Source organism: Ochotona princeps, chromosome 18 (assembly GCF_030435755.1).
Source record: "Ochotona princeps isolate mOchPri1 chromosome 18, mOchPri1.hap1, whole genome shotgun sequence".
Taxonomy (NCBI): Eukaryota; Metazoa; Chordata; class Mammalia; order Lagomorpha; family Ochotonidae; genus Ochotona; species Ochotona princeps.
Window position 1 is genome coordinate 10,144,776 of NC_080849.1, and position 24,390 is coordinate 10,169,165.

The window sequence follows — 24,390 nt, forward strand, 5'->3', positions numbered from 1 at the left end:
ACTAGAGAGCAGAAGAGGAGAAGGATTAATGCTATAGAAGAAATAACATTAGACTCAAGGAATACCAATGTGATGAAGGAAGACTAAAACAAAATGGTGAGGCCGTTAAACTTGACTGGACAAGTGGGATGCTGGACTCTGTATGGTGTGAGCTTTTAATTAGGGAATCTCAACGGAACTTGAGCTGTGGTTATGCATCAAGGTGAAGGAACTCACCATGGGGGAGGGGTTTGGGGTGAAGAGGGGAGAATCCCAGTACCTATGAAATTGTGTCATGTAATACAATGTAATTAATGAATAAATGAATAAAAAAAAAACAAAAGAAACCCCAAAATGGTCTGTCTTAATCTGATGCAACACTTCCACTGGAAAGAAGTTCTTGCTTAGAAAAACTAAGCAAAACTCCCCTTAAATTACCCTACCAGCTATTCAGGCAGAATTTATGCCAATCTAACCAGATTTTTCCCTTTTGAACTCAAGGTTAAAGGAAATATTTATTACTCATGGTGACCTAAAGTTTATAGAATACCTAGTGTGTACTTCAGTATTCAAATATCCCATAGCTGATGTCATCTAAAATTACTCAAGTTAGAACTACAAATTAAGAATGACACAGAAGCAAATAACAATAGGAACGAAAATTAACAAGATCACGTATTTAGTTCCTCATCTTATAAATCCAAAAGTTCTCAAGGTCTGGAAAATTACAACTACCTGTACTCTTCCAATTAATCGTATCAGATATTCAAACTGATAGCAACTTCCCAGGTGAAATAAGTCTGATTCCTTTAGTCTGAAGGACGATGGAAACTAAACAATTCTCTCTGGGACTTCTCATGTAAAGCGAAAACAAAGAAGAGCACAAAAAGACACAACTTCCCTGCTGGAGAAAATTTCCTGAGTCCGAGTAAGCGTGTGGACTGATCAACAGGGAAGAAGGCAGGCAGGGAAGCAGAGAGGTGTAAAGATGCCAAGAATGACACTTGAGTGGAAAAGATTCCTCGGTCAGGTCATAACAACAAAATGTAGTATTTGCTAGTGTGCTAGCAATTTCATTCAACTTCCTTCTCAACTGTACACATTAGGTTCTGTTGCCAGCTACGATTTATAGATGAGAACAACACAACACAAAGACATTAAATATCTTGCCCTCTTTAAGATTTTAATGAGGTTATTACAAAGACATCAGCCCCTGGCTAATGGGGGAATTGCTTGGGTTGAAAAAGTATCAAACTGGGCAAATTAGTATTAAAGCCTAAAACCTGTATGTTGCATTAAAAGAACTTAAGCCTGGGAGAGGCTCTTGTGTTCCCTTCAGACAGATAAATTTAGAATATCTTCTTCATGAACTGAGTCTTTGCACCTGAGCAACCAAAAACCAGGCCTTACTTACCAAGGGATGCTCAGGGGTACCCACCATGCAGTAAGGGCTGAGCTAGCCAATGCCAGGAAGGGCTCAGTGTGATAGATTCAAGATGCAGATCTGCTCTTAATAACCCTAACCCAGTTATAGGTAAAGAATGAAAAACTAAGGACATAGTCACTGAATGGAGAGATGGGAAATTAAATAAGTTACATTAATTTCCTTAATGGAAATGCTACATATCAAGGAAGCCAAATAAGGGAAAAACAACTGAGGAAGAGGAAATCCTCAATGATGTCAAATGCCTCAGGCAAACAAAAGGAAGAACTAAGTATTTGGAAAAAAACAAAACAAAACAAAACAGCCACTTTGCTTCCAATGATGTGTTTTCACTCACTGTAAATACCTACACAAAACCACTCCAGTGGTATATATACTTCTCAAAATGGTTACCTGAGATCCACATGCTTAATGTGAGGCATTCTTCTTAAAGCCTGTAGCCTCAGGGTCTCCAGACAGTTTCCAGACATACACAGTTTATCCACAGCAGCCAGCTTCTCCAATACCTCTGGAATGTCAATAAACTCATTGAAGGAGAGACCAAGATAACTAAGCTGGTGCATGTTTTCCAATTCAGCAGGAAGGGACTGGAGAAAGTTTCCATCCAACAAAAATGTCTGCAAGCTACGAAAGAAAACAAAAGAATTACAAAGCCAATGTGCAAACCTGACATTTTTATCAACAGATAAGCTCTATAAGTACAGATTATATCAGAAAACACATTACTCTTCATCAAACACAAAACGGCATTACTGTAGACCATAGTGAACTAGAGAGAAAAGTTCAGACATAAGCATCTTCATCTTTCATTAAAGAGAGAAATTATAACCAATGAGGCCAGGGTTATGGCTGAGGTCCAACAGATATAGTCACTGCCTAAAAGGACAGCATCCCATATGGGCTTGGTTCATGTCCTATCTGTACCACTTCTAATCTAGCTCCCTGTAATGGCCTGGGAAAGCAGAAGATGGTACAGCTATTTGGAAGATCTCCACATGGGAGATCTGGATGAATCCCTTAGCTTCTGGCTTTGGCTCAGGGATGGCCATTTTAGCCACCTAGGGAGTGAAGCAGGGGATGGAACATTTCTTGGTCTCTCCAGCTATCTGTGTGATTCTGACTTTCAAAACTTATTACTATGTTATAAATACATCTTAAAAAAAAAACAAATTATGATCAACTCTTTCAACATGCACAAGCTCAAATGGGAAATGCATTGTGAACCATCCCAAATACTCATCTTTCATTGTTATTCCTTTTCCATGTCTCAGAATTCAATTTAACTCAGACAATGAAAAAGAAACCCATGTTCAGACTTGCTCATCTGTAGAAATTTCTAGCTCTAAACAAACATTCTGTTTTTTCCAAGATCCTAAGAGTATAAACTCCAACAAAGGAATGTATTGCTTCAAATCCTGATCTAGGACCAAGTTAACTAATCCCATGTGCTACAACTTGATGCAGTTTCCTGGAGTTTCCCAGATTCCCTGAAGTGGGGTTTAAAGTACTGACTTGTGCATAGCTCCGACGGCTGCTGGGACTGCTCGCAGGGCATTGCAGGACACATTCAGCTCTGCCAAGGTTGGAATATTGCAGACTGCTAATGGGAAGTCTCCTAAATGATTATTGGAAAGGTTAAGACTCTTCAACTTGGTGAACCTATATTTAATGAAAGAAAACAAAAGAATAAACAAATGTTACAGAAGCATTTTATCAAATAATTATGAAATAGCCTTAAGAAACAATCTAGTCTGACCTCCAGATACTACAGAAGGAGAAGCGGATCCTTCAGAGTTTAGGGGTCAGAAGAGCTACGTTCAGTGTTTTATCTCATAGGTGAAGTTTATACTAAAAAAAAACCACAGATTGTTCACTGTAACACAAGGCTGAGTATTTGAAGAGGTAACTTGTGCTACAGTCAGATTTTAGCTGTGCCTGGGTTAGCATAACACACACATGTAAATGGTATCAGTGGAGGAGGACAGAGAACAGTTGGAACAGGACACCAAATTCTGAATTGTTACACCAGAAAAATGATTAACTCTCTATTTTTCTCAAACCTAGAAGGGATGAAGTCAATTTACCAAATTTCCAAAACAACACACTATCTAAGGTAACCAGGACTTTGTGGTTCCAAACATAAGGATCAATCATCATCCTTCAGTCTGATACCGATGGCCATGCACCTTCCCTGAAAAATTCTTCCCTTCACGTCACCATGACTTTCCTCACCTGGTATGGTCTATTCCCAGATCTCTCTTCCCCTCTTTTCATACATTGCTTTCTTTTATTTCATTCCTTATTTCCAACCCCAAAATGAAGTACTTTTGACAGATACATTATCGATTTCACCATCACCCTTGGCAATCTTATCTAGCTTTGAGTCCTATCACATGCCTCCTTTCTGTCCTGAGCTATCTCACATTTCTAACTCAAAATAAACTTATTGTCTTAACCCCCAAACCAGCAGTTCATCTGACTCTGTTTTCTTAAATTTCTTTTCATTTTCTTAATTACTCAAGCAACTAAAAATTAAATGAGCTCTTTAATTTTTATTGCTTTGCCCAACTTTACACTATTTCTATGAGACGAAAATCACAGCAATTATTGCATTATGCTTTTTGTCAAGGTTTATTTATTTTTACTTGAAAGGCAGAGTTTACAGAGAAGAGAAAGATCGATCTTCCATCTGTTCAATCACTTTCTGAATGACTGCAACAGCTGGAGCTGAGTGGATCCAAATACAGGAGCTAGACTGGATCTCCCATGTGGATGAGCCTTCCTCTGCTACTTTCCAGGGCATAAGCAGAGAACGGGATCAGAAGGGGCGCATCTGGGACACGAACCCATGCCCACACAGGATACCAGTGCAGCAGATGAAGAATTAGCCTGCTACACCACTGTGCCATCCCCATTATGCTGTTTTTTAAAAACTGCTGAAGTGTGGTCTCTTCCTAAGACTGATAACACATTCTAAAAATATATTTGACTCATTCGAATCAGCAGGTTAAAAATCATCATGTGACTTACTTGATGAGTTCTGCAATTAAAAGTGCTAAGCTTTACACTAGACTGGGCTAGGCTCCAGCTGGTGCTTACCAGAGACAGAATGGGTGTGGGACAGGTTGAACTAGGCCATAACATCCACCAGGTCATCATATGAGTGTGTGTTTGGGGAGTAGGCTAGGCTGGATTAGGTTGTAGCACCAACTAGTGAGAGCTGAAATTGGTGCAGGGCATTCAGGCTAGCCACAGTACCTGCTGGGGAATGCCAGCACAGCAAGCCCACCATGTCAGGCTGGGACACAGCACCTGCTGGCACTTGAGAGACTGGGGCTGTGGTCAGGTTTGGTATGAGATCTTGGAGAACATCACTGGGATGCAGCTCCTGATGGTGAGCATGAGAGCCAGGACTGGGGGCAGGCCAGGTCAGGCTGCAGCACCTGTCAGCACATATATGGTTTGGGTCTGGAGGTGAGACAAGTTAGGCCAGTCTATAGCACACACTGGCATGAGTGAAAGCCAGGATGGGATGCAGGTCTGGTTGGATCACAACACCCTCCAGTTCACATGAGGGCAAGGGCTGGGAGTGGGCCAGGCTAAGCCAGGCTGTAGCAATTGCTGCTGAATGCTGAGACTGGGGGTGAGCCATCTCAGACTGGGCTGCAGTATCCACTGGCATGTGCAAGATCCAGCACTGGGAGTGGGCATAGGATCTCTGGGACTCCCCTGCTGGGCCACTGTTTCCATTGGTGAGCATTAGAGCTGGGGCGTGAGTGGACTGATCTGGGAAGAGCTACGGCACCCATTAATTGGCATTTGGACTGGGCCTTGGGGCAGGCCTAGGTTGTTGCACCTACTGGCATGAGAGAGGCAAAATGGGTGTGGGTCAGCTGGGCTAGGCAGCTGCACCCAGCGGCCAAGTACCAGGACTGGGTGCGAGTTTCACTAGGCTGGTCAAAATCTGGGGATGGAAGCAGGCCTGGTAGGGTAACTGCAGACAATCCTCTCATAGGCTGCAGTTCCTGCTGGTGAACATGAGAGCTGGGGCTGAGGGCAGGCTGGGCTGATTAAGTTGGCAGCACCTGCTGGCATATGTGTCGGCTAGGTCTGGGAGTGGGTCAGACTGAACTAAGGTGCAGCACCCATGGGTATGCACGAGAGCTAGATGGGATGCAGACTGGGCTAGGTTGCAGCACATGCTGGCACATGCAAAAACCTGAGCTAGGGGTGGGCTTGGTGGGAGTCATCTAACTAGGCTATGGAACCTACTGGTATGTGTGAAAAACTGACCTGTGCTATACTGGGCTGAGTCAGGTTGCAGCACTCATCAGTTTACATGAGGGATGGTGCTGGGGATAAACTTAACCAGGCAGCTGCATCCACCTGTATGTGCATAGGCTGGTGCAGGTAGTGGACTGGACCTGACCCTACCCTGGCTAGCACACACAAGAGTCAATTTGGAGGTCACCCCAAGGGAAGTTTCTTAGGAAACTCCCCAAATAGATCAGTGGACTCAATCCTGGGCCACAGGGAAAATCACAATATATATGGTCCGACCTTGGAGTGCATGTGTTGGGACTGGGGCTCCTCAGTCGCTGATGCTTGCGCAGTGGACAAACATGTCCAGATGCACACAGAGGACATGACAGCTAGCTCATCTAGGCCAGTAGAGGACATGGAGTGCTTTGTCAGAGGATGGAAAGCACAACAGGATGGACCACTTTCCTGTCCAAGCTTTGTAATACGTTCTGAACTTGTGGATGCACTAAGGTGGACTTGGTTAACCAACAGACCTTGGAAAGATGTTCTCAACCCTGGAACAATGAAACTGACGATGTCTCAGAACTATCAAAATCACTCAAGTAACATCCTCAGAACATGCTTCCCTACTCTGGGGTCTCTAAGGTGTCAGCAAATGAATGTTCCCCCATGCCTGGGTGCTGATGTAGTTTGACAGCAAGGAGTGGGCCCTCTCCCCTAATCCTCCTGTGAACATAGGAGAGAAATATAATTGAAAAACTTGTCCCACCCTAATTAGAGGCCCACATGGGTGTGCATCCCTCCCAAATAGGTAAAAAATTTAAAAATATTTTAAAAATTAAATTACGTGTTTGATAATAAAAATATTCTAAAAGAAAAAAATTTTTATCCTGAACAGAAAGCTGATGGCACAACTATCTGAAAGAGTAAGAGTCTAAACTTTGATTTTTTTGTAACAGCTGTCTTCTTGGATGGCTGAGTGCAGATCCAACAGCATTACAAATGAATAATAATAAATGCAATGAAAAACACTGCTAAATATGAATAATAATCTTAAGTGGTCTGTTTTATATTTCACTTGGATTCATTAGCCCTTATTAAGACAAACAATATTTATCCTGTGTTCTAATTATCTACAATCTAAAACACAAGTTGAATTTCATGGTCTGGTGCGTTTCTAACATATGAAATAGGCAATTAAACTCCCATGTTTATAACAGCTCAATACACAATAGCTGTGATATGAAACCAACCCATATGTACACCAAATCATGACTAGATAAAGAAAATGTGGTATAAACACACTACAGAATACTACTCAGACATAAAAAAAAAAAAAATGGAATCCGGTCTTTAACAACAAAATCAATACAATTGGAAACATCATGCTTAGTGAAATAAACCAGTCCCCAAAAGAAAAGCATTGTTTTCTCTTGCCTGTAGTGCGTTAATATAGAATACAAAAATATATAAAAACACAAAGGACACTTAGTAATGTTTCTTTTTTTTTGCCCATGTTCATACTCTTTTGGAAGTGTGTTCTTTATACTTCTTATTATTGAATACCATGGTTAGTGGTGCACTAATCATGTGATTATAGAATGAACTGACACTATATTTTTTCAAATGTTAAAGAAAACAGGGAAAGAAGGGGATTGAGGGAGGCAGAGAAAAAGGGAGGGAAATAGTATAATAATCTTAAAACTGCATCTATGAAATACATGAAGGCTATTCTCTTTATATTAATAAAAATTTTAAAGTAAGTGTTCTTCCCATACGAGGAGTGAGTAGAACCGTGGAATTCCCTATATGAATAACATCAACCTTTTCAGAACTTACATGAGCCTTTTCCCTGGCTGCAACCTCTCTCATGTGTGTTACCTACGGGCTCTAAGGTGGGTAGGATTTGGGCTGTATGAGCTGCAATGTCTATTTTCCAGTAAGCAGAGGAATGGAGCTGGAATGGGAAAAGAGAACTACGTCACTGGCCCATGTCTTCCCAGCCTGCCATACTTAATATGAAGCCCTAAGGAGTTGGAGGGTCTAAACCTGAATCAGTACAAGTAGAGATAATGAATACACTGAGGAGCTTGCGAACTTAAACACCTGAATATATAGAGGTGAGTCTTCCTTTACATTCTCATCCTACACCTGTAAATCTCACGAGCTCATTTACAAGCATCATTGACTTCTCACTCCTCACCACTTTCCCTGCCCTCTTGCGTTCTTCCCTGACTGACCAATAAATACCCTAAACCCCTCTAAGAGCAAAACGCTCAACCAACTTGTTCTCCAGACAAAAGCATGGATTGTTTCTGAGAATCCACATTAAAAACAAACAAACAAACAACTTTTGGTTTTCTGAGAAAGAAAAAGAGCACAAGAGAGCTCCCGTTTGCTGTTTCACTCTCCAAATACTCACAGCAGCCGGACCAGCACAGGTACTCTGTCCAGAACCCGTCCAGGAGTGGATAAAAATACCTGAATCATCGCCACGGCCTCTCAGGGCCTGCACTGCCAGGAAGCTGGAGTCAGAAGCTATTCTTCAGAATCAAACTCAAGGCATTCTGATATTGGATATGGGCCTTAACAGCCTGGGTCACAAGCAAGTTGTTGATTCAGAACACATCCACCAATACTGAAACTTGTCACCAACCAGCAGCGACACTACCTACAAAGGCACACTCTTGAGGGTCTGAGAAAAGCCAGAACCGCAACCGGACCCCTTGTTGCCAAAAGCGGCTGTTTTTATACTCTTTCTCCGCTGCTTTTTTCCCTGTAGGTCTTAGCTTTTCTCCCCCGAAGATCTTAGCTTTACTCTGCTGCTTTTCTAGCCCTCTCTCTGCCACTTTTCTCCCGTTCTTGTCCCTGTACTTATCTCTCCGTAGGTCTTACTGGTTTTGTACTGCTTTTGTACCCCCCCGCCGCTTTTCTCCCGTTCTTGTCCCCGTAGGTCTTACTGCTTTTGTACCCTTCTCTCCCCGTTCGTTCTTCTTCCCGTAGGTCTTACTGCTTTTGTAGCCCCTCTCTGCTTTTTCTCCCCCACTCTGCTGCCCCATTCTTCGCGTTCCATCCCTCATTCTCCCATTCTTCTTCTCGTTCGTCTTAAAGCTTTTAGCGGCTGCTTTTATACCGTTCTCCACCAATCACTTCTCCACGTGGGTCCACTTGGCGCTACCTGATAGGCCAGTAGCAATGAAGGGCCTCAGCCTATCCCTGTGACTTCCTGTTTACCTGCTGGTGAGACCAACCCCACCTCCTGGCCCTGAGTCAGCTGCCATCCTGCAATGGCCTGCAATGGCCTTTCCTATTCCTGGGAGTGGCTCCTGCACTCCAATCCCCACAAAAACTTGGAGGTTTTTGAAACTTTTAGCATTTGGCTTTTTCTTCAGATCCAGAAAGCCATCAGATTGATGGCATTTAAAGGTTCAAAAAGCCCTTTAGAGAAAGAGGTAGGGAAAGTCCATTTTGTTCTGGTACTTGAAATGGTGAAGCAGATATTCAGAGGCAGTGTTTAAGTTGAGAGACAAGAGACCCAATGGGTAAGCTTCAGGCAAAGAGAATAAAAGGGGAGAGCAAGGTGCCTGCAAACTATTATATAAGAAAGGGTTTGAAATATCCATCTCTGTAAAAAGTGTGACTTACAGCTCTGCCATGCTAATATGCGAGCCAAATAAATTATCAAATGTGTATACACTTACATTCTAAAATAAGACCAACTAACTGTTGGCTTGGAAAAAATGTATTTGGCAAAACACTTCAAATTCTTTTAATATTTCATTTCTGTCATGCTATAACCTTCCATTTTACCACTATATTTATTCAGGCTGTAGAAATTTCCATATACATGTTTAATACAGGTAAAATGATAATCAGCATTACAGAATTCAAAATCAGTAAAAATTATCTTAATGGCAATTACAATAACTAGAGTGGTCAACTGAGTAATAATAAGGAATGAGTCTATTTCATGTTTTAGGACAAGAAGCTTGTGGGGGGGTGGTTTTGGCTTTTTTTTTTTAACATCTCTTGTTATACTTGTGCATACATATATACACACACAGAAATCTAAGGCTTAGTTAAACTGGAGGGAAGGACCTGTCCTCTCAAAATCTATCTTGAAACCCGTGTGATGGGATTAAGGGCTGGGCCTCCAGGGGATGATTAATAATGGGATTAGAGTCTTGGTCCAAGAGCAGGAATGGAGCACATCTCACGTGAGAACAGATCAAGGATGCATTCCTGTAAAAGCAGAGAGCAAGCCCTCAACAGGCAACAAACCTGTTGGCACCTGATTGCCAACTCACCACTAGACCTGTGAGGAACAAATCTGTTGTTTATGAATTGCCAGACTCAGCTATCTTGTTATTGCCATCCGAATGGCCTTCTTTCTCATGGACTACCAAAAACTAAAGTAATTTTCTTTCATTTCCAAAGATAAAATTAAAAAGGTAAAAAAACTGTGTGACCACTCCATACACCCATTTACAACCATACACCATTTAAGTGTATCACTGTTCATCTTTAGTTTTAAATTGATTTTCTCCTTAGTTACTACACTTCAAGGTGTAATTTTACAAACTTACTCAGTTAAGTGAAATATTTTACTGCACAAACAGGAGCCTTGCTTAGTTTCTTTAGTTAAATGAAAAACACTATCTTTCACTCTCATGTTTCCCTATCAAGGGCATGATGATCAGCAATGGGGGACAATGACATTCAAACCAATTGAAGCCAACTACTAAGCAATCTGAAAAGACTGACTTCAGAAAAAAAGTTAACGTTGATGCACAGCCTAATAAACAGGAGGGTTGATCATCAAAATGAAGCCAAAGGAGCCACTAAGTGTCACAGAAAGCCGCAGGCAGGAGGCACTGCGGGACTGCAGGCTCAGGTCTGACCTAATGTGAAGCTCTGAGGTACACGTTCACTTCTTTTAATACTGTCACAGGAAAGTATAACCAACTACATATACTGATAACTTACAAAGAGAGACTGTAGTTTGCTTACAAAAGGACCTCAAAGTCCCTTCCCAACCAGGTATCTAAGCTCCTTATCACACCCTGTATGACTGTCTGCCAAGGACCGGCCCTGAACTGAGAAATCGAAAAACAAGGACAGGGAAAGGACGGTAAAATGTGGTCAGTATCTCCCTCTGCCAAACTGATGACATTTCTTTCAATTTGCACCTCCTACACTTAAGACAGAAGTACAGTTAGTGATACTGTCTGATTTATCGTGATGCTGATTTATCGACAGGTACAAACTATCAAGGTTTTCACCTTTTTCACTGTAATTCATTAACAGGAAAGCAAAAATAGCTCACACCTTCAAAGAGCTACTGTTGGAGCCAAGTAATCATTAGGTTTTGTCTCTGTGTCTTTCTAGCTTTCCCTTTCATCTAGACAAGAGTAAACCATGTGTGGTTGTTTCAATGGATTTTCTCCTCAATTACTAAGCCTTAAAGTAAAATCATCCAAGTTATTCAAATCACACAAATTAGTTAACTACAAAAGCGAAGTGTTTAATTTCTTAATCATTAATTATCACCTCGTTTCCCAATCTTAAAAAAAAAGATTTTATTTATTTTTATTAGAGAATCAGATTTTTAGAGATGAGAGACAGCAAGATCTTCCATCCACTGGTTCACTCACAAGTGGCTGCGACAGCTGGAGCTGAGCTTGTCCAAAGCCAGGAGTCTGCAGCCCGGGAGCCTGGGTCATCCACGTAGGTACAGGGCACCAAGGCTTTGGGCTGTCCTCTACTGCTCTCCCAGGCCACAAGCAGGGAGCTGGAAGGGAAGTGGAGCAGCTGGGATACAAGCTGGTGATCATATGGGATCCCGGTGCATGAATGGCAAGGACTTTAGCCACTAGGGTACCGCGCCAGGCTCCAGTTTCCCAATCTTTGTTACAAAGATCCACTACCTAATAAATCGATTTCATTCTGACCTCCAAACAACTACTAGTAAACAGGTGCCCTGTGGAAAAGGCAGAGGAGCCACTTTTATTCATAGGGAAAAAAAAAAAAAAAAAAAAAAACAACTAATATTAACAATATCAAAGTAGAGACAGGCAAACAAATACGCATTACTGGACCCAATTCTCATACATTTCTACTTTCTGAGCTGATTTTGTTAACATAAGCTACATAATCATTTCTCCTTCTTAGTATTTTTTCATCCAATCACAAAGCTAAATACAAAAATTCTCTTGTATGTTATAGAGAATGGCTGTATTTTGTTAAAAGCATAAGGAATAAAACCAAATAAAAGGACAATGACTATCTGGAAAAACTAATTAGATTTAAACACATCACAACCATTAGTAATTTTCTTTCCAAAAACTAAGGATATAAATGACACATTTGGAAAACTAGTCTGGAAACAGTATAACGGAAATAGTTCTATTTTTGAACATATTCTGAATGTGTTCAAAAATAATTTTAACGAAAGTGTCACCCTCTGGGAGGCAGCAGGAAACGGTTCAAGTATTTGGTGGGTTCTTGCCACCCACACTAGGAGAGCTGGTCCTGGTTTCCAGCTCCTACTCTCTACCAGACCTGACCCACCTGATCTGTTACAGGTGTCCGGAGCCTGAAACAATTGACAAAAGATAATTTGTTTCTCACTCTGCCTTTCAAATAAAAATATTTCTAAATGAGTATCACAAAGGACACTTGGAAAATCATACTTGTTTTAGTCAATGATTCTGGTGGAGAAGAATTACTGTTTTCCCAAATTATTATTCACCACAAATGGCTCAATTATTTCAAAAAATTTTTTTTCCAAGGTGAATGGATTTCCATTTGATAGTAACAGCCCTGTTTAACTTGGGTTTTTTCCATATAGGGAAAACATGCAAATACATTTTGAAAATTATTAGACTTTAAGTACTGAAGGCCCTGTTCTGAGGCCAACTTGTAAGTCTAGTTGGTTTGGGTACCTGTGTTGCCTTATAAGGACACTTGGATCCCTAGAGGGTTTAGGGCAGCTCTACCCACATAGTCTCTAGGTCCTCAGTGCTCTCTAGGATTCAGTTATTTGCTTGGGAAAGAAAGACTGCTTTCATTTAATTAAAGAAAAAGTTAACAATCTCTCCTACTTCCTTCCAAACCCCACTCTGCTGAGGTAACCAGTGTCAGCTGAGATAACCAGAATTAGCTTTGCTCTACAAAACACACAATGCATAGAGACAGGGTGTTCTTCTTTTTCGGAGTAGGATTATACCACATACCTGTTCCCTACAACTTGTTTTCTCATCTAGTACAAGACCTCTTTTTGAGTCAGTACGTAGAATTCCAACTCAAGCTTTGACAGCAACATAACATTGAGTACAGAAGTACCATAATGCATTGCATCCCTGCACTGACTGGCATCAGGTGTACTTCCAGGATTATTCAGTTTTTCACTGTTAAAATTCCACAAGAAATATTCTGGCCACATATCTGTTTGTACATCACAAAATTAGCAATATTTATGGTTTTTCATCCCTTATTCATTATTTCTGAAATCTGAAACATTTTGGGAATGCAAAGACCTCTCATTGTAAAGGCAATGCTGATCTGAAGTGAAGTGAATATTCATTTGTTGCCTCTAAAAACATGACTGATGCTTGTGGTGTTCGCTCCCAGACCCTGCTGCTGTGTATTGTATTACATTGATGCAATCTGGAAACCTCTGACAACTGAAACACAATGGCCTCGGGACTGGGGAGCTTTATTGCTAAGAGCATAATGCATGAGCCCAAGAGTATGTACACTTGAAATTTTCATACGTTTTGCAACATTACAAAAATACTGTAGAAATTCATAATGCCCAGTCAGTCATGGGAGCTGGGTTCCTGTATGCTGTGTTCACTAGCATTTGAAGTTAACATTCTGTTAACTGTTCTTATTTTGACAATCAGCTCAGTTTACCAATGAGGATGGTCTTCTTTTTGTGAAACATAGATTCATATCCTTTCACTCCATTCACTTTGCTAGTTATGCTGCTCACCTTGTGCTGCCCAGTGTGTAGGTACTCTTTGAAGAGGAACTATCATTGTTGTAAATATTCCCTTCCAACCTCCTGTTGAGCTTTGCCTCACTCAGCTAATGGTGACTTCAGCCACATACAAATTTTAACTTTTTATTTGCTCACACTAGGCAATATTTTCCAGTAGGAAAAGCTCCTCTCACACCACCCCAAAGCAGCACAGAACACAGAACACAGAACACTTACGTTCTCTTACTTTTCCTGCTAAGGTTTATGCATTTTATTTTTCACATTTCAAACTTAATTTCACCTGATATTATTTTTCTAATTATGGCATCACCATTTATTTAATAAATACTCCTTTTCCATTTCAATTTAAATGAATTTTATACACTACAGGAAGGGAGGAAAAAAGACAAAAAACTTAGTACTGTTCAAGCAAGATACACAAAGAAGAAAACTTTGAGAAAACAGGTTACACACACTTTTGCTTTCCTTCTCATCAAGGCAATTTATAAAACCAAGTGTATGTTGGTTTTCTTCCGAAGAGCCCACCTTGTGGTTCTGAATCAACAAAGTGCTTCAAGAAGGCTACATTAGCTTTTCTCTTTAAAAGGATAAATCTAGGGAAGGGGTTCAAATATGTTGTAGAATGTTTTGAAATCCCTGGCACAAAAGAAACAACAATAAAGGAATGAAAGGCAGCCATCGGTCAGCAATGTGCTGACTTATCTCCACAGTCTCCTCAAACCTCATTCCCTTAGTGTCGGGCTTCACTCACTTTGGAACTTAATCCTACAGCTGTTTGATTATGTTTACCCCATCTGGGCATGATACAAGGCCAATCTGCACAGTTGTAGTAGTAACATAAGGAACCAAACTAACTGGCAAAGAAAGCTCTCCTATATGCAGAAGGAAATAAAGATTATCTTTTGTCCCACTTTACTCCTGAACTTGCCTGTGGCTGCACTCTGAGTCTGCCGCACAGTGTGTGGGAGTACCATCCCGCAGGGAGTGACTCAACTCCTTTTGGCTCTCACACGGCTCTCCACACACCCAGCTCTACTGCCCTGAGAGTGAACTCTCATCTCTTCTCAGTTTCCTGGTGCAATGCTTTTCCTGTCATCCCCTTCTGACTCGTGAAATGAATCTACATGAACTTACTGCACATCCTTTTGTTCCAGGGACCAAGTGGTCCATCAGCCTTGTTCCTGCCCCAAGCATCTGCCATCATCTTCTAAGAGTTTTGGCAGCAGATGGATGCTAATGTGACACAAACAAGCTTCTCAATACTGCAGCCAAAATAAACAGAAACCGCCCTACTGAAATCCTAACCAAAAATGACTCGATACAAGCACATGAACCGTATCATCTTCCCAGATAACCAGAAAATAAAACACCTGTATATTTTTAGATAAGTAAAAACTGAAAATGTACAGTCAGGAGAGGATTTGATGAAAATAATTGCTACAGGGCCCGGCGGTGTGGCCTAGCAGCTAAAGTCCTCGCCTTGAAAGCCCCGGGATCCCATATAGGCGCCAGTTCTAAGCCCAGCTGCTCCACTTCCCATCCAGCTCCCTGCTTGTGGCCTGGGAAAGCAGTCGAGGATGGACCAAAGCTTGGGACACTGCACCCACGTGGGAGACCCGGAAGAGGTTCCTGGTTCCCGGCTTCGGATTGGCGCACATCGGCCCGTTGCGGCTCACTTGGGGAGTAAAAACATCGGATGGAAGATCTTCTTCTCTGTCCCTCCTCCTCTCTGTATATCCGGCTTTCCAATAACAATAAAATCTTAAAAAAAAAAAATAATTGCTACAGATGTCAAAAACAAAACAAAACAAAACAAAACAGACCTGCAAAGCCAGAAGTTTTTATTTCTGCAAAGTAATAAAGAGAAAACACTATTGTAATAGTAACAACGTCCATTTCTGTAAAGGCAAATGAAAGCATTCCCTAAAGAGAAACTTTTAATTTTATTTATTCTTAAATCTTTGTTTTAAAGCAATTCAAACAAGCAGAACTTCCTAATTATTTATCACCTGCCAGATCCTGAGCTAGGTTAGCCCTATGGACACAACAACAAAGACACAGCTCCTGTGAATCTAGAAAGACAACACATAGAGAACCAACCACTCCTAAGACGCAGTTAATAGGGAGACAGCACTACTAGATCTACGGTGATCTTGTACTAACTTCCTGAAAACAATAAGTCATAAGCAGCATAAATCTACCATTTTTAATTATTCTCATAAATTGGTAATAAAAAATCAAAATAAATAATAAGGATATTATGCTACATTCAGGCATATTCCTCTTACATAATGGCTTCTTTTAATGCTTCCATGGCTTTATTTTTTCATACTCTCAACAACAGATCTGGTCATAATTAGTCCACTCAACTATCGATATTATTCAAGAGTAGTCTAATATTAACAAGTACATTAACAGGACAAATAGAAAGTAAAAAGACTTTAGTAAAAGGTAGAAAATAGATCATGAGTTTTACTTCTCATACTAAAGCAAAGGAGAAAAGAGTCGAACAGCATATTTGGATAAAAGCCTAGTTGTGTCATCTAAGAACATATAAAATGAAAACCAGATAGCATCTGTGTTAAGGGTATTGAGTTACTTAAGGAAAAGAAACTCAGCACAAGCAAAAGCCAAAGATTAATGACCATGAAAACATGCTTAGGCCCAAGTAGTCTAAACTGCACAACATAAATAGGAAACAAAAACAAACTCACAAACATAAAAATGCAACATCCAGAAGTTATAGACTGAACATCACTCTCACTCTGTATACTCTATGCACAAAAGCATTGAAGCCTACATTATGAACAATCTCACTCTTCACAAACTCAAATCATGAGTATTTACAGAAGAGAAAACTCACTTTTACTGAAGGAATGTGAGCAAGACTAGAATAGGCAAATGGGGACCAGAAGGAAGAACACTTCAGTACAGCATTCTTGGGCCCCATCACTGCACTTCTGATCTGCAGGCCTGGGATGAACAAGAGGGACCTGTACTTCCAGGCGATTCTTGGGCAGGTGGTCCTGAAACCTATGTGGGAAACACTGATGTGCAAGACATGTTTGGGAAACACTAGCAAGGCAGGTTATTAAGAAGAAAGACCTCGGTGGCTGAAAGGGCAGTTGGAAGAGTGCTCACCACAGAGCACCTGGAGAGGAAGATGTGAGTACTCACCCATGGAAAGTTCTGAATCAAGTGAAGTAATCTATCCTAGAATGCAGATTTGTGTATCACAGAAATCAGATAACACATCCCCTCTCCTTGGTTCCTTTCCCTGACGTTCACAATCACACAAAGTAAAGAGTGAGACCATACATTCTGGCAGGAAATTTAACATTAGGGGATAGAAAAATTTGAAAACTCAGCTTTTCCTATGATTTTCTTGTTAATTACTAAGCACAAAAAACATCTCAGGGAGGGATGGGCGTGTCCCACTTTTAACCAAGGTCACTATCAACCATTCCGCCAGTTTTAGTGTCCTCATCCTCACACACCCCTGGGAAATTAAACAATAATGGACTCCTCCCATTATAAGCTCCATTATGCAGAAGGACAGTTAGCAGCATCAAAATGACAGTCACTCAAGAAAAGAGATACTCTCACGGGTCTTTGGAAGTTACCCTTACATGTCGTCTGCATGAACGCCATGGTCAGGGGTGCGTGTCTGACAAGAGGAAGATGAGAGACCAGCAAGAAGCATGCTACCTCCAGGAGCGGGTTTCATGCTGGCAACCAAAGGATGATTTCAGAAGTCATCAATAATGACCGTCCTCATGTTCTCAATTCTTGGGTTATGAGAACACTTCACCACTGACAACGCAAAATAAACAACTTCAGCCCTCTGACTTTATGATCACTGTTGTAGCCTAAGAGCCACGCAGAGCGAAGGGTTGATTAATACTTAAAAGAGCAAATATCTGCATGACTATTCAGCATTAAACTCTTGCAGTTAGGTTCAAGTTTCCAGAATACAGCAAAGAGCTCAACTAAAGCACAGAAGACTGGAACTGGGCAGAATATAACAGTCAAGTTATATAAAAGTGGGGAGAAGGAGTTAAAGAACATTGTAAGCGATTCTAAGAGGTCAACAGGGCAAACTGTAATGTTATAGAGCCTAGCTGATAAATAAACCTTTTGTTTCCTCTCTTCAAATTGTGGTGTATGAGGGAGAGAGAAAATGGGCTATTACTGTGAGAAGTGAGGTTGGCAGAATAAGCCAAGGAGACTGTACAATCAGACAGCCCTAAGCTCCATAAGGCTTTCTTTTGATCAAATGCTCAGGGTAGAAAAATGGGAATTCGATGAAATGGAAAGCTTCCCAAGAGGATCTGAATTGCATCTGAAAGCACAGCTCTATGAGAAAGCAGCCCCCAGCACTGCAGTTAGCAGAGAGAACAGTTAACTGATGAAAAGGGACATTCCATACATTCCATGAAATTCCTTAAACATTTGGCAAGCCTCACCAAATCCCAGTATGAAAATTCCTTCCCAAGGTTATCTCTCTCTAAGCAGCACTTGTACCAAATGTTTTTTTCTTTTACATTAGCCATACCCTTTCTCCAGTAGTTAGTAGTTCATTTGTTTTTAACTTTTACATTCTTTTTTTTTTTTTTTTTTATAAGCCAAACATTTATTTATTCATTTCTTGCACTTGAAGTATTCTTCAATGACATCTTTGGCTTGAGATTCTTTGCCATAATCCTTAACGACTACGCAACTGCAGCCAACCACTTTACGGGGTTTCCCCTCTCGGTCAATTTTACAGAGGCCTACCCATTCCCCAAGTTTCTTGTTGTCATCAACCTTAATGAGGTTGATCTGGTGTTCGGCACACAGGGCCTCTACCAACTTGACATACATGGGCTCATCACAGTTGGATGCTAGCACACAGAGGTGGGCTTGGCGCTTGTCTAAGGCTTTGGCGGCTTCACGGATGCCACGCGCGAGGCCGTCGTGGATGAGGGCGGTCTTGAGCACCTCTTGCAGAGCAGTGTTCACGTCCATTACACCTCCAGCAGCGATGCCTTCCTCGGCCATGGCGGTGGGTTACGAGTGAAGCCGAATCTTGAACGCACTCGGGCCTCGCCTCCGCACGGATCGGCGGCGGCGACAGGAAAGAGCTAACTTTTACATTCTTAAAGCAGAATATATTAAAAGAAACTGGTATTGTCCTAAGTACTGCATTCTAAATTGAGAAAATGAGATGTAAAACATTTCAACATGCCACTCTTTATTTCAATACCCTAAAGAATTATCATTTTTCAAAAAAAAATATCATTTCTCTACTAAAAGGGGTGCAAGGAAAAACTAAAATGTTTTGATAAAAAACTGAAACTGTGAACTTTGATTGAAAATAATTAATAGTAATTTTATACCTTTGGAATGCTAAGATCCCTCAAAAGAAGAGAATAGGAAATAAGACTGTGTTTTCTACTCTGTGAGGATTAAAAATGTGGAAATGTGAGCATTCTAAGAAGAAAGGTACTTGATAAATGCCAGGCATGATTAGTCTCTCATTTCTCCATAACTTTCATTCTATTACACCCACATCCTTGCATACTCTACTCAACTTTTTTTTTTAAGATTTATTCATTTTATTACAGCCAGATATACAGAGAGGAGGAGACACAGAGAGGAAGATCTTCCGTCCGATGATTCACTCCCCAAGTGAGCCGCAACGGGCCGATGCGTGCCAATCCGAAGCCGGGAACCAGGAACCTCTTCCAGGTCTTCCACGCAGGCGCAGTGTCCCAATTCATTGGGCCGTCCTCAACTGCTTTCCCAGGCCACAAGCAGGGAGCTGGATGGGAAATGGAGCTGCAGGGATTAGAACCGGCGCCCATATGGGATCCCGGGGCTTTCAAGGCGAGGACTTTAGCCGCTAGGCCACGCCGCCGGGCCCTCTACTCAACTTTATTGTTTCTCCCAATAAAGTCCACTTTGCTGCCTCCCCTATTCTCAGCTGAAATAAATTTCATATTAAACCAGAGATCAAATCACATCTTTGTCCCAAGTCTTCAATTCATTCAACAATAATCTTCACCTTATTTCAGATGATGCAAAACTCATTTACACCATAGCCCCTAAAAGTAATCACACACTCCTAAATTCCTTGAAATTAATCTTTGGGTGCCATGAAAGGTAATGTGATTTACAAACATTCTTTTTTGATTTACATTCATTCTTGTAGCAGTCACTTTGGGAACTTAGCTCAAAGCATTTTTAGATGCTTCTTATGAAACATTTATGATCAACTCTCTTAGTTCTATGTAATGAATGTTTTTAACACACACACACACACACACACACACACACACCTATGTACTGCAGGGGAGCACTGGAAAGGAATGAATAAAAAACCAGAAGTCCCATTTCTACTTTCAAAGAATTAATCACAGGCAATTTCAAGAGCTTTTAAATAGTTATTATAAAAACTAATAACTGATGAATACAGTAAGTATAAAAAAGATAACAATTCAGACAAGGAAAAGGACATGTGCAATTGGGAAATAACCAACGGACTGAGGATGAAGTAGAACTTGGCTAAGTTGACACGGCAAGCAGTGAAGGGTGAAGAGTAAGGCACATTCTCCTAAGGCAGTGCCATCTCCTGCCCTCACTGTCCCCGTTCTAATCCACTCTCCCAAGGCAGTGCCATCTCCTGCCCTCACTGTCCCCGTTCTAATCCACTCTCCTAAGGCAGTGCCATCTCCTGCCCTCACTGTCCCCGTTCTAATCCACTCTCCTAAGGCAGTGCCATCTCCTGCCCTCACTGTCCCCGTTCTAATCCACTCTCCTAAGGCAGTGCCATCTCCTGCCCACACTATCCCGTACTAATCATTTCCACAAGTCTTCTGATGTATTGTTTTCTGAAACATCTTATTGTGCACACTGTATCTTCACCCAGAGAAATAAAATGACCACCAGTTGACTTCCTTCTACAGCTTGCTACAAATAATTCTTACACACAGCTGAGGCATATTTGAACATGGTACCAAATGGAAAGACAAGTTTCCAACCCCATGTACTCATGATCACTTGACCTCTGCTCTGAAGGAGCTTGATTCCTGTCCTCTAGGACTTCCAGGCCAAGCAGAGCAAACAAGGTTAACAGAAAAGGAACAGAGTGAAATCAACTCTTCCCTTACAGAAACTACAGTACAAATGATTAGAGAAAAATTTAAATGCAGTATCAAATGTTAAAAAGTTAAGGCACATCCAGGAATAATGGCACAGTGGGTCAAGCCATGGCTTGCGATGCCTGCCTCTCATCTCAAGTGGGGTGTAAGTGCCTGTAGCCTCTCTTCTGATCCAGCACCATGATAATGTTTCCTGGAAAGTTCTTAGGTTCCTGCTCCTCATGTGTGAGATCCAGATGGAGTTCCAAGTTCCTGGCATCAGTCCGGCCTGGCCCTGGCTATTACGGACATCTGGGAGTAAACCAGCAGATAAAAGATCTCTCCCCTACTCCTATCATCCTGTCTTTCAAGTAGATGAAGACAAATAAATACTAAAAATAAAAGTTAAAGCAAATTACCTATACTTCTTACAAAAATAGGCTCTTTTAACTATTGCACAAGATATGAAATTCTGAAGGGCCATCAGTAACATAATATCTGTGCATGCACATAAACACACACACACATAGTATAAAAATTCTGCTAGGGGCCCACATGGTGGTATAGCTGCCTAAACCTCTTTCTGCTGAACCCAATGTTTTTTACCAGACTGCTCCACTACCAATCCAGCTCCCTGCTTGGAACCCCAGGAAAGCAGTGGGTGATGGCTTAAGTTCTTGGGCCCCGCACCCATGTGGGAGACCTGGAAAAACATGGCTTTGAATCAGTTTAGCTCTGCCCACTGTAAGTATCTGGAAAGTGAACGAGTAGATGGAAGATATCTCTCAAATAAAAACAAATAAATCTTAAAAAAAAAAATTCTGCTAGTAACTCCACAGATATATTTTATCTAGGCATTAAAACTCAAATTCTACTGAAATTAAAATTAAAATTCTCCATGTGACAGTGCATTCCACTCTTGGATTGCTAGCTAGGTGACCTTTGTTTCTCTGTACCAGTTCCCTACAGATGGCAGGTGTAAGCGGACAGAAGTGATGACCAAGAAGCATTCAGAACAAAGGAAAAGTTAGAGTCCATTTCCATTTTAAAAGCAATCACTTCATAACCATCTAATTAGCCACACATAAAACTCAGCAATGTATGTGTATTTCAATGATCATTTGTCAAGCATTGCACCAAACTTGGAGTTTGTTCTCTATACTTCTCTTGCTCAACACTATCTACCTGATAAAAGAGTTCTTTGATACCCAATCTGTTATCAATGACAGCAGAATGTTACCCCAAAATATGCCATCTGAGAAACAGGAAGTGAAAGAGTGCTGAGTTCCCTTTCTACCTTAACATGTGAGAGAAAGTTGTGTGAATGACATCCACCTTACCCCAGAGGAAAGCAGCATTCTTTCTCATCACCAGAAGGGCAAAGCCAAAGCTGAAACACCATACAAACAGGCCTTGCTGAAATGGCTTACTACGGCAGGTGTTCAGTCTAGTTGTTAAGGTATCAGTTAGTAGGAGACCAACATTCCACATGGTGGCAAATAGGGATCTGACTCTAGGCCTACCTCCTGGCGCCGACTTCCTGCTATAAAGGCCCCCAAGGCAGTCCTGACAACTTAAACAGTGGTGCTCCGGCCACCCAGGTGGGATATCTGGCTTGAATTCCAAATCCTGGCTTCAGCTGAGCCACCCCAGCTGTGTAGAATCATTTGAGTAGAACCAGTGGCTGCAAGCCCTCTCTCTCTTACTCAAATAAATATTATCTTCCTTTGTTTTCCCCAAACTTTACTTACTTTCCCACCACTGGCTCTCTTTGCTCAATCCAGCATGGAACACTTAGGTGTCAACACTTTCTAAGACCATTTTCCTACAGGCTCACCTTATGTACATGGAAAAAAAAAAACCATAAGCTTTTTTCTTAAAAATATCAATTTTTCAGACACAAATGGAGATTAATATTAGAAGGTAATAGTAAGGTTCTGCCTCACTTATACTTACATGATAAATAAATGTTAAAAACTGATAGAATTAAGCTAAATTTATCACTGTGATATGCTAAGATGCTTAAACACCAACATAATTTGGTGTAAATACATACTCCTTTGCCACCATAGTAAAGAAAGTTAAGATATAAGAGTGAATTTTTTTTTCCTTAATATAGCATTGATTCTAAAGAAACTGACATTGTATTAAAATTCTCTGCTGCAAAACATAAAAACATTAAGATTACTTGGGTCATCTAAATGCACTTTCAGCTGACATTAGTACTATTACAAGCAGAAATTTAAATAAGACATTATAGTTATTAGTGACATATATAATCAGTCATTACAACCATCTAAACTTATTTTGATATTTGTGTCTCCTATTTTGAAAACTAACTTGAAGAGTTCCAGCGCCAATAAAGGAAAAATAAACAGTGTTAGTTCCAAGAACAATGTTTCCCTTCTGAAACTGCTGACCCATGTGTGTGCGCTGTGCACCAGCATGCCATCTTTCCAGATTTAGAATGCTGGGGCAAACACCAATTTAACTCTTCTTTGAAAATAACTCATTCATTTAAAGCAAAAACTTGCAATAGGAAGAATAACATATTCTCCCTGGATATTTGTCCAAACACTGTCATCTAAAAATTATTTCCTTGACATTCTGGTAAAAATATAAACCCAAATTTCCCTTTAGTACTTCTTACAGATTCCCTGTGAAATATACACTAGAGATCAGCACAAATTTTTCACATGCAAATCCATACAAATAAGCAATTAAATAGATCTCAAGACCATCACTTATTGTACAAATATAAAAACGTACAATAATGATTTCTGATGATGCCTTTCTTAAAGATACATAATTTTTATTCCTGACATTATGTATATCTTAAAAATTTACTACTTTGAAAATGCGGCAATAACAAATGTGGCAAATACCTCATACATGGAAGTGGTGAAAAGAAATTGGTTTACAGCCTGCTTTTTTCCCCGACGGGTAAGAGCAGCAGCCCTACCAGTTGTACAATCCTCATATCAAGACTCCTAGGCTTACCAATCCTTATGCCTAAAACAACAAAAGAATAAAGCTAATCTTCTACTGCATTGTCAAAAACTAAACATATCAAACTCGTTGCTTTACACACTATAAAGTTAAGCTGGTAATGTCATTTGGTATGCTTGTTTTTGTTTTGGGGAGGCAGGGACAGTGAGTGAGTGAGAGAGAGAGAGACAGACAGACAGACAGAATGCTCCCAAATGCCCACAATGAGCAAGAGCTGCAGCCAGGAAGAGAACACACAATGCAGGTCTTCCCGGAAATGGCAGCGCTCAACCCCTTGAGTTAGCACCATACCCTCGTGCAGTGTGTGTCTGCAGCAAGCCAAAGTGAGGTTCAGAGACAGAAAGGATTCCAGGCCCCTGGTGGGGGACCCGAAGCCAGCAGCCAGGAGCTATTACAGATCTCCCACATGGGTGCAGGGTCCCAAGGCTTTGGGCCGTCCTCAACTGCTTTCCCAGGCCACAAGCAGGGAGCTGGATGGGAAGTGGAGCTGCCGGGATTAGAACCAGCGACCATATGGGATCCCGGTGCATTGCAGGCGAGGACCTTAACCACTATGCGATTGCGCTGGT

General features: G+C 41.0%; 2 protein-coding genes across 2 annotated transcripts in view; both read right to left on the reverse strand.

The window, feature by feature from the left end:
• PHLPP1 (PH domain and leucine rich repeat protein phosphatase 1) overlaps positions 1 to 24,390 on the reverse strand; it is a 196,696-nt gene that overhangs the window by 54,490 nt on the left and 117,816 nt on the right. The window contains exons 5-6 of the mRNA XM_004579662.2: positions 2,936 to 3,082; positions 1,817 to 2,047 (exon numbers count right to left, since the gene is read on the reverse strand). Of these exons, the coding sequence (XP_004579719.2) occupies positions 1,817 to 2,047; positions 2,936 to 3,082 (378 nt within the window). The remainder of the gene's footprint in view (positions 1 to 1,816; positions 2,048 to 2,935; positions 3,083 to 24,390) is intronic.
• LOC101524619 (small ribosomal subunit protein eS12) lies at positions 18,291 to 18,810 on the reverse strand. Its single transcript, XM_036497563.2, has one exon. It carries the CDS (start codon positions 18,729 to 18,731, stop codon positions 18,333 to 18,335), a length of 399 nt encoding a protein of 132 aa, XP_036353456.2. The 5' UTR covers positions 18,732 to 18,810; the 3' UTR covers positions 18,291 to 18,332.

Coding starts and splice junctions, on each gene's coding strand:
- LOC101524619 (XM_036497563.2), bottom strand. CDS start 18,731: ATGGCCGAGGAAGGCATCGCTGCTGGAGGTGTAATGGACGTGAACACT.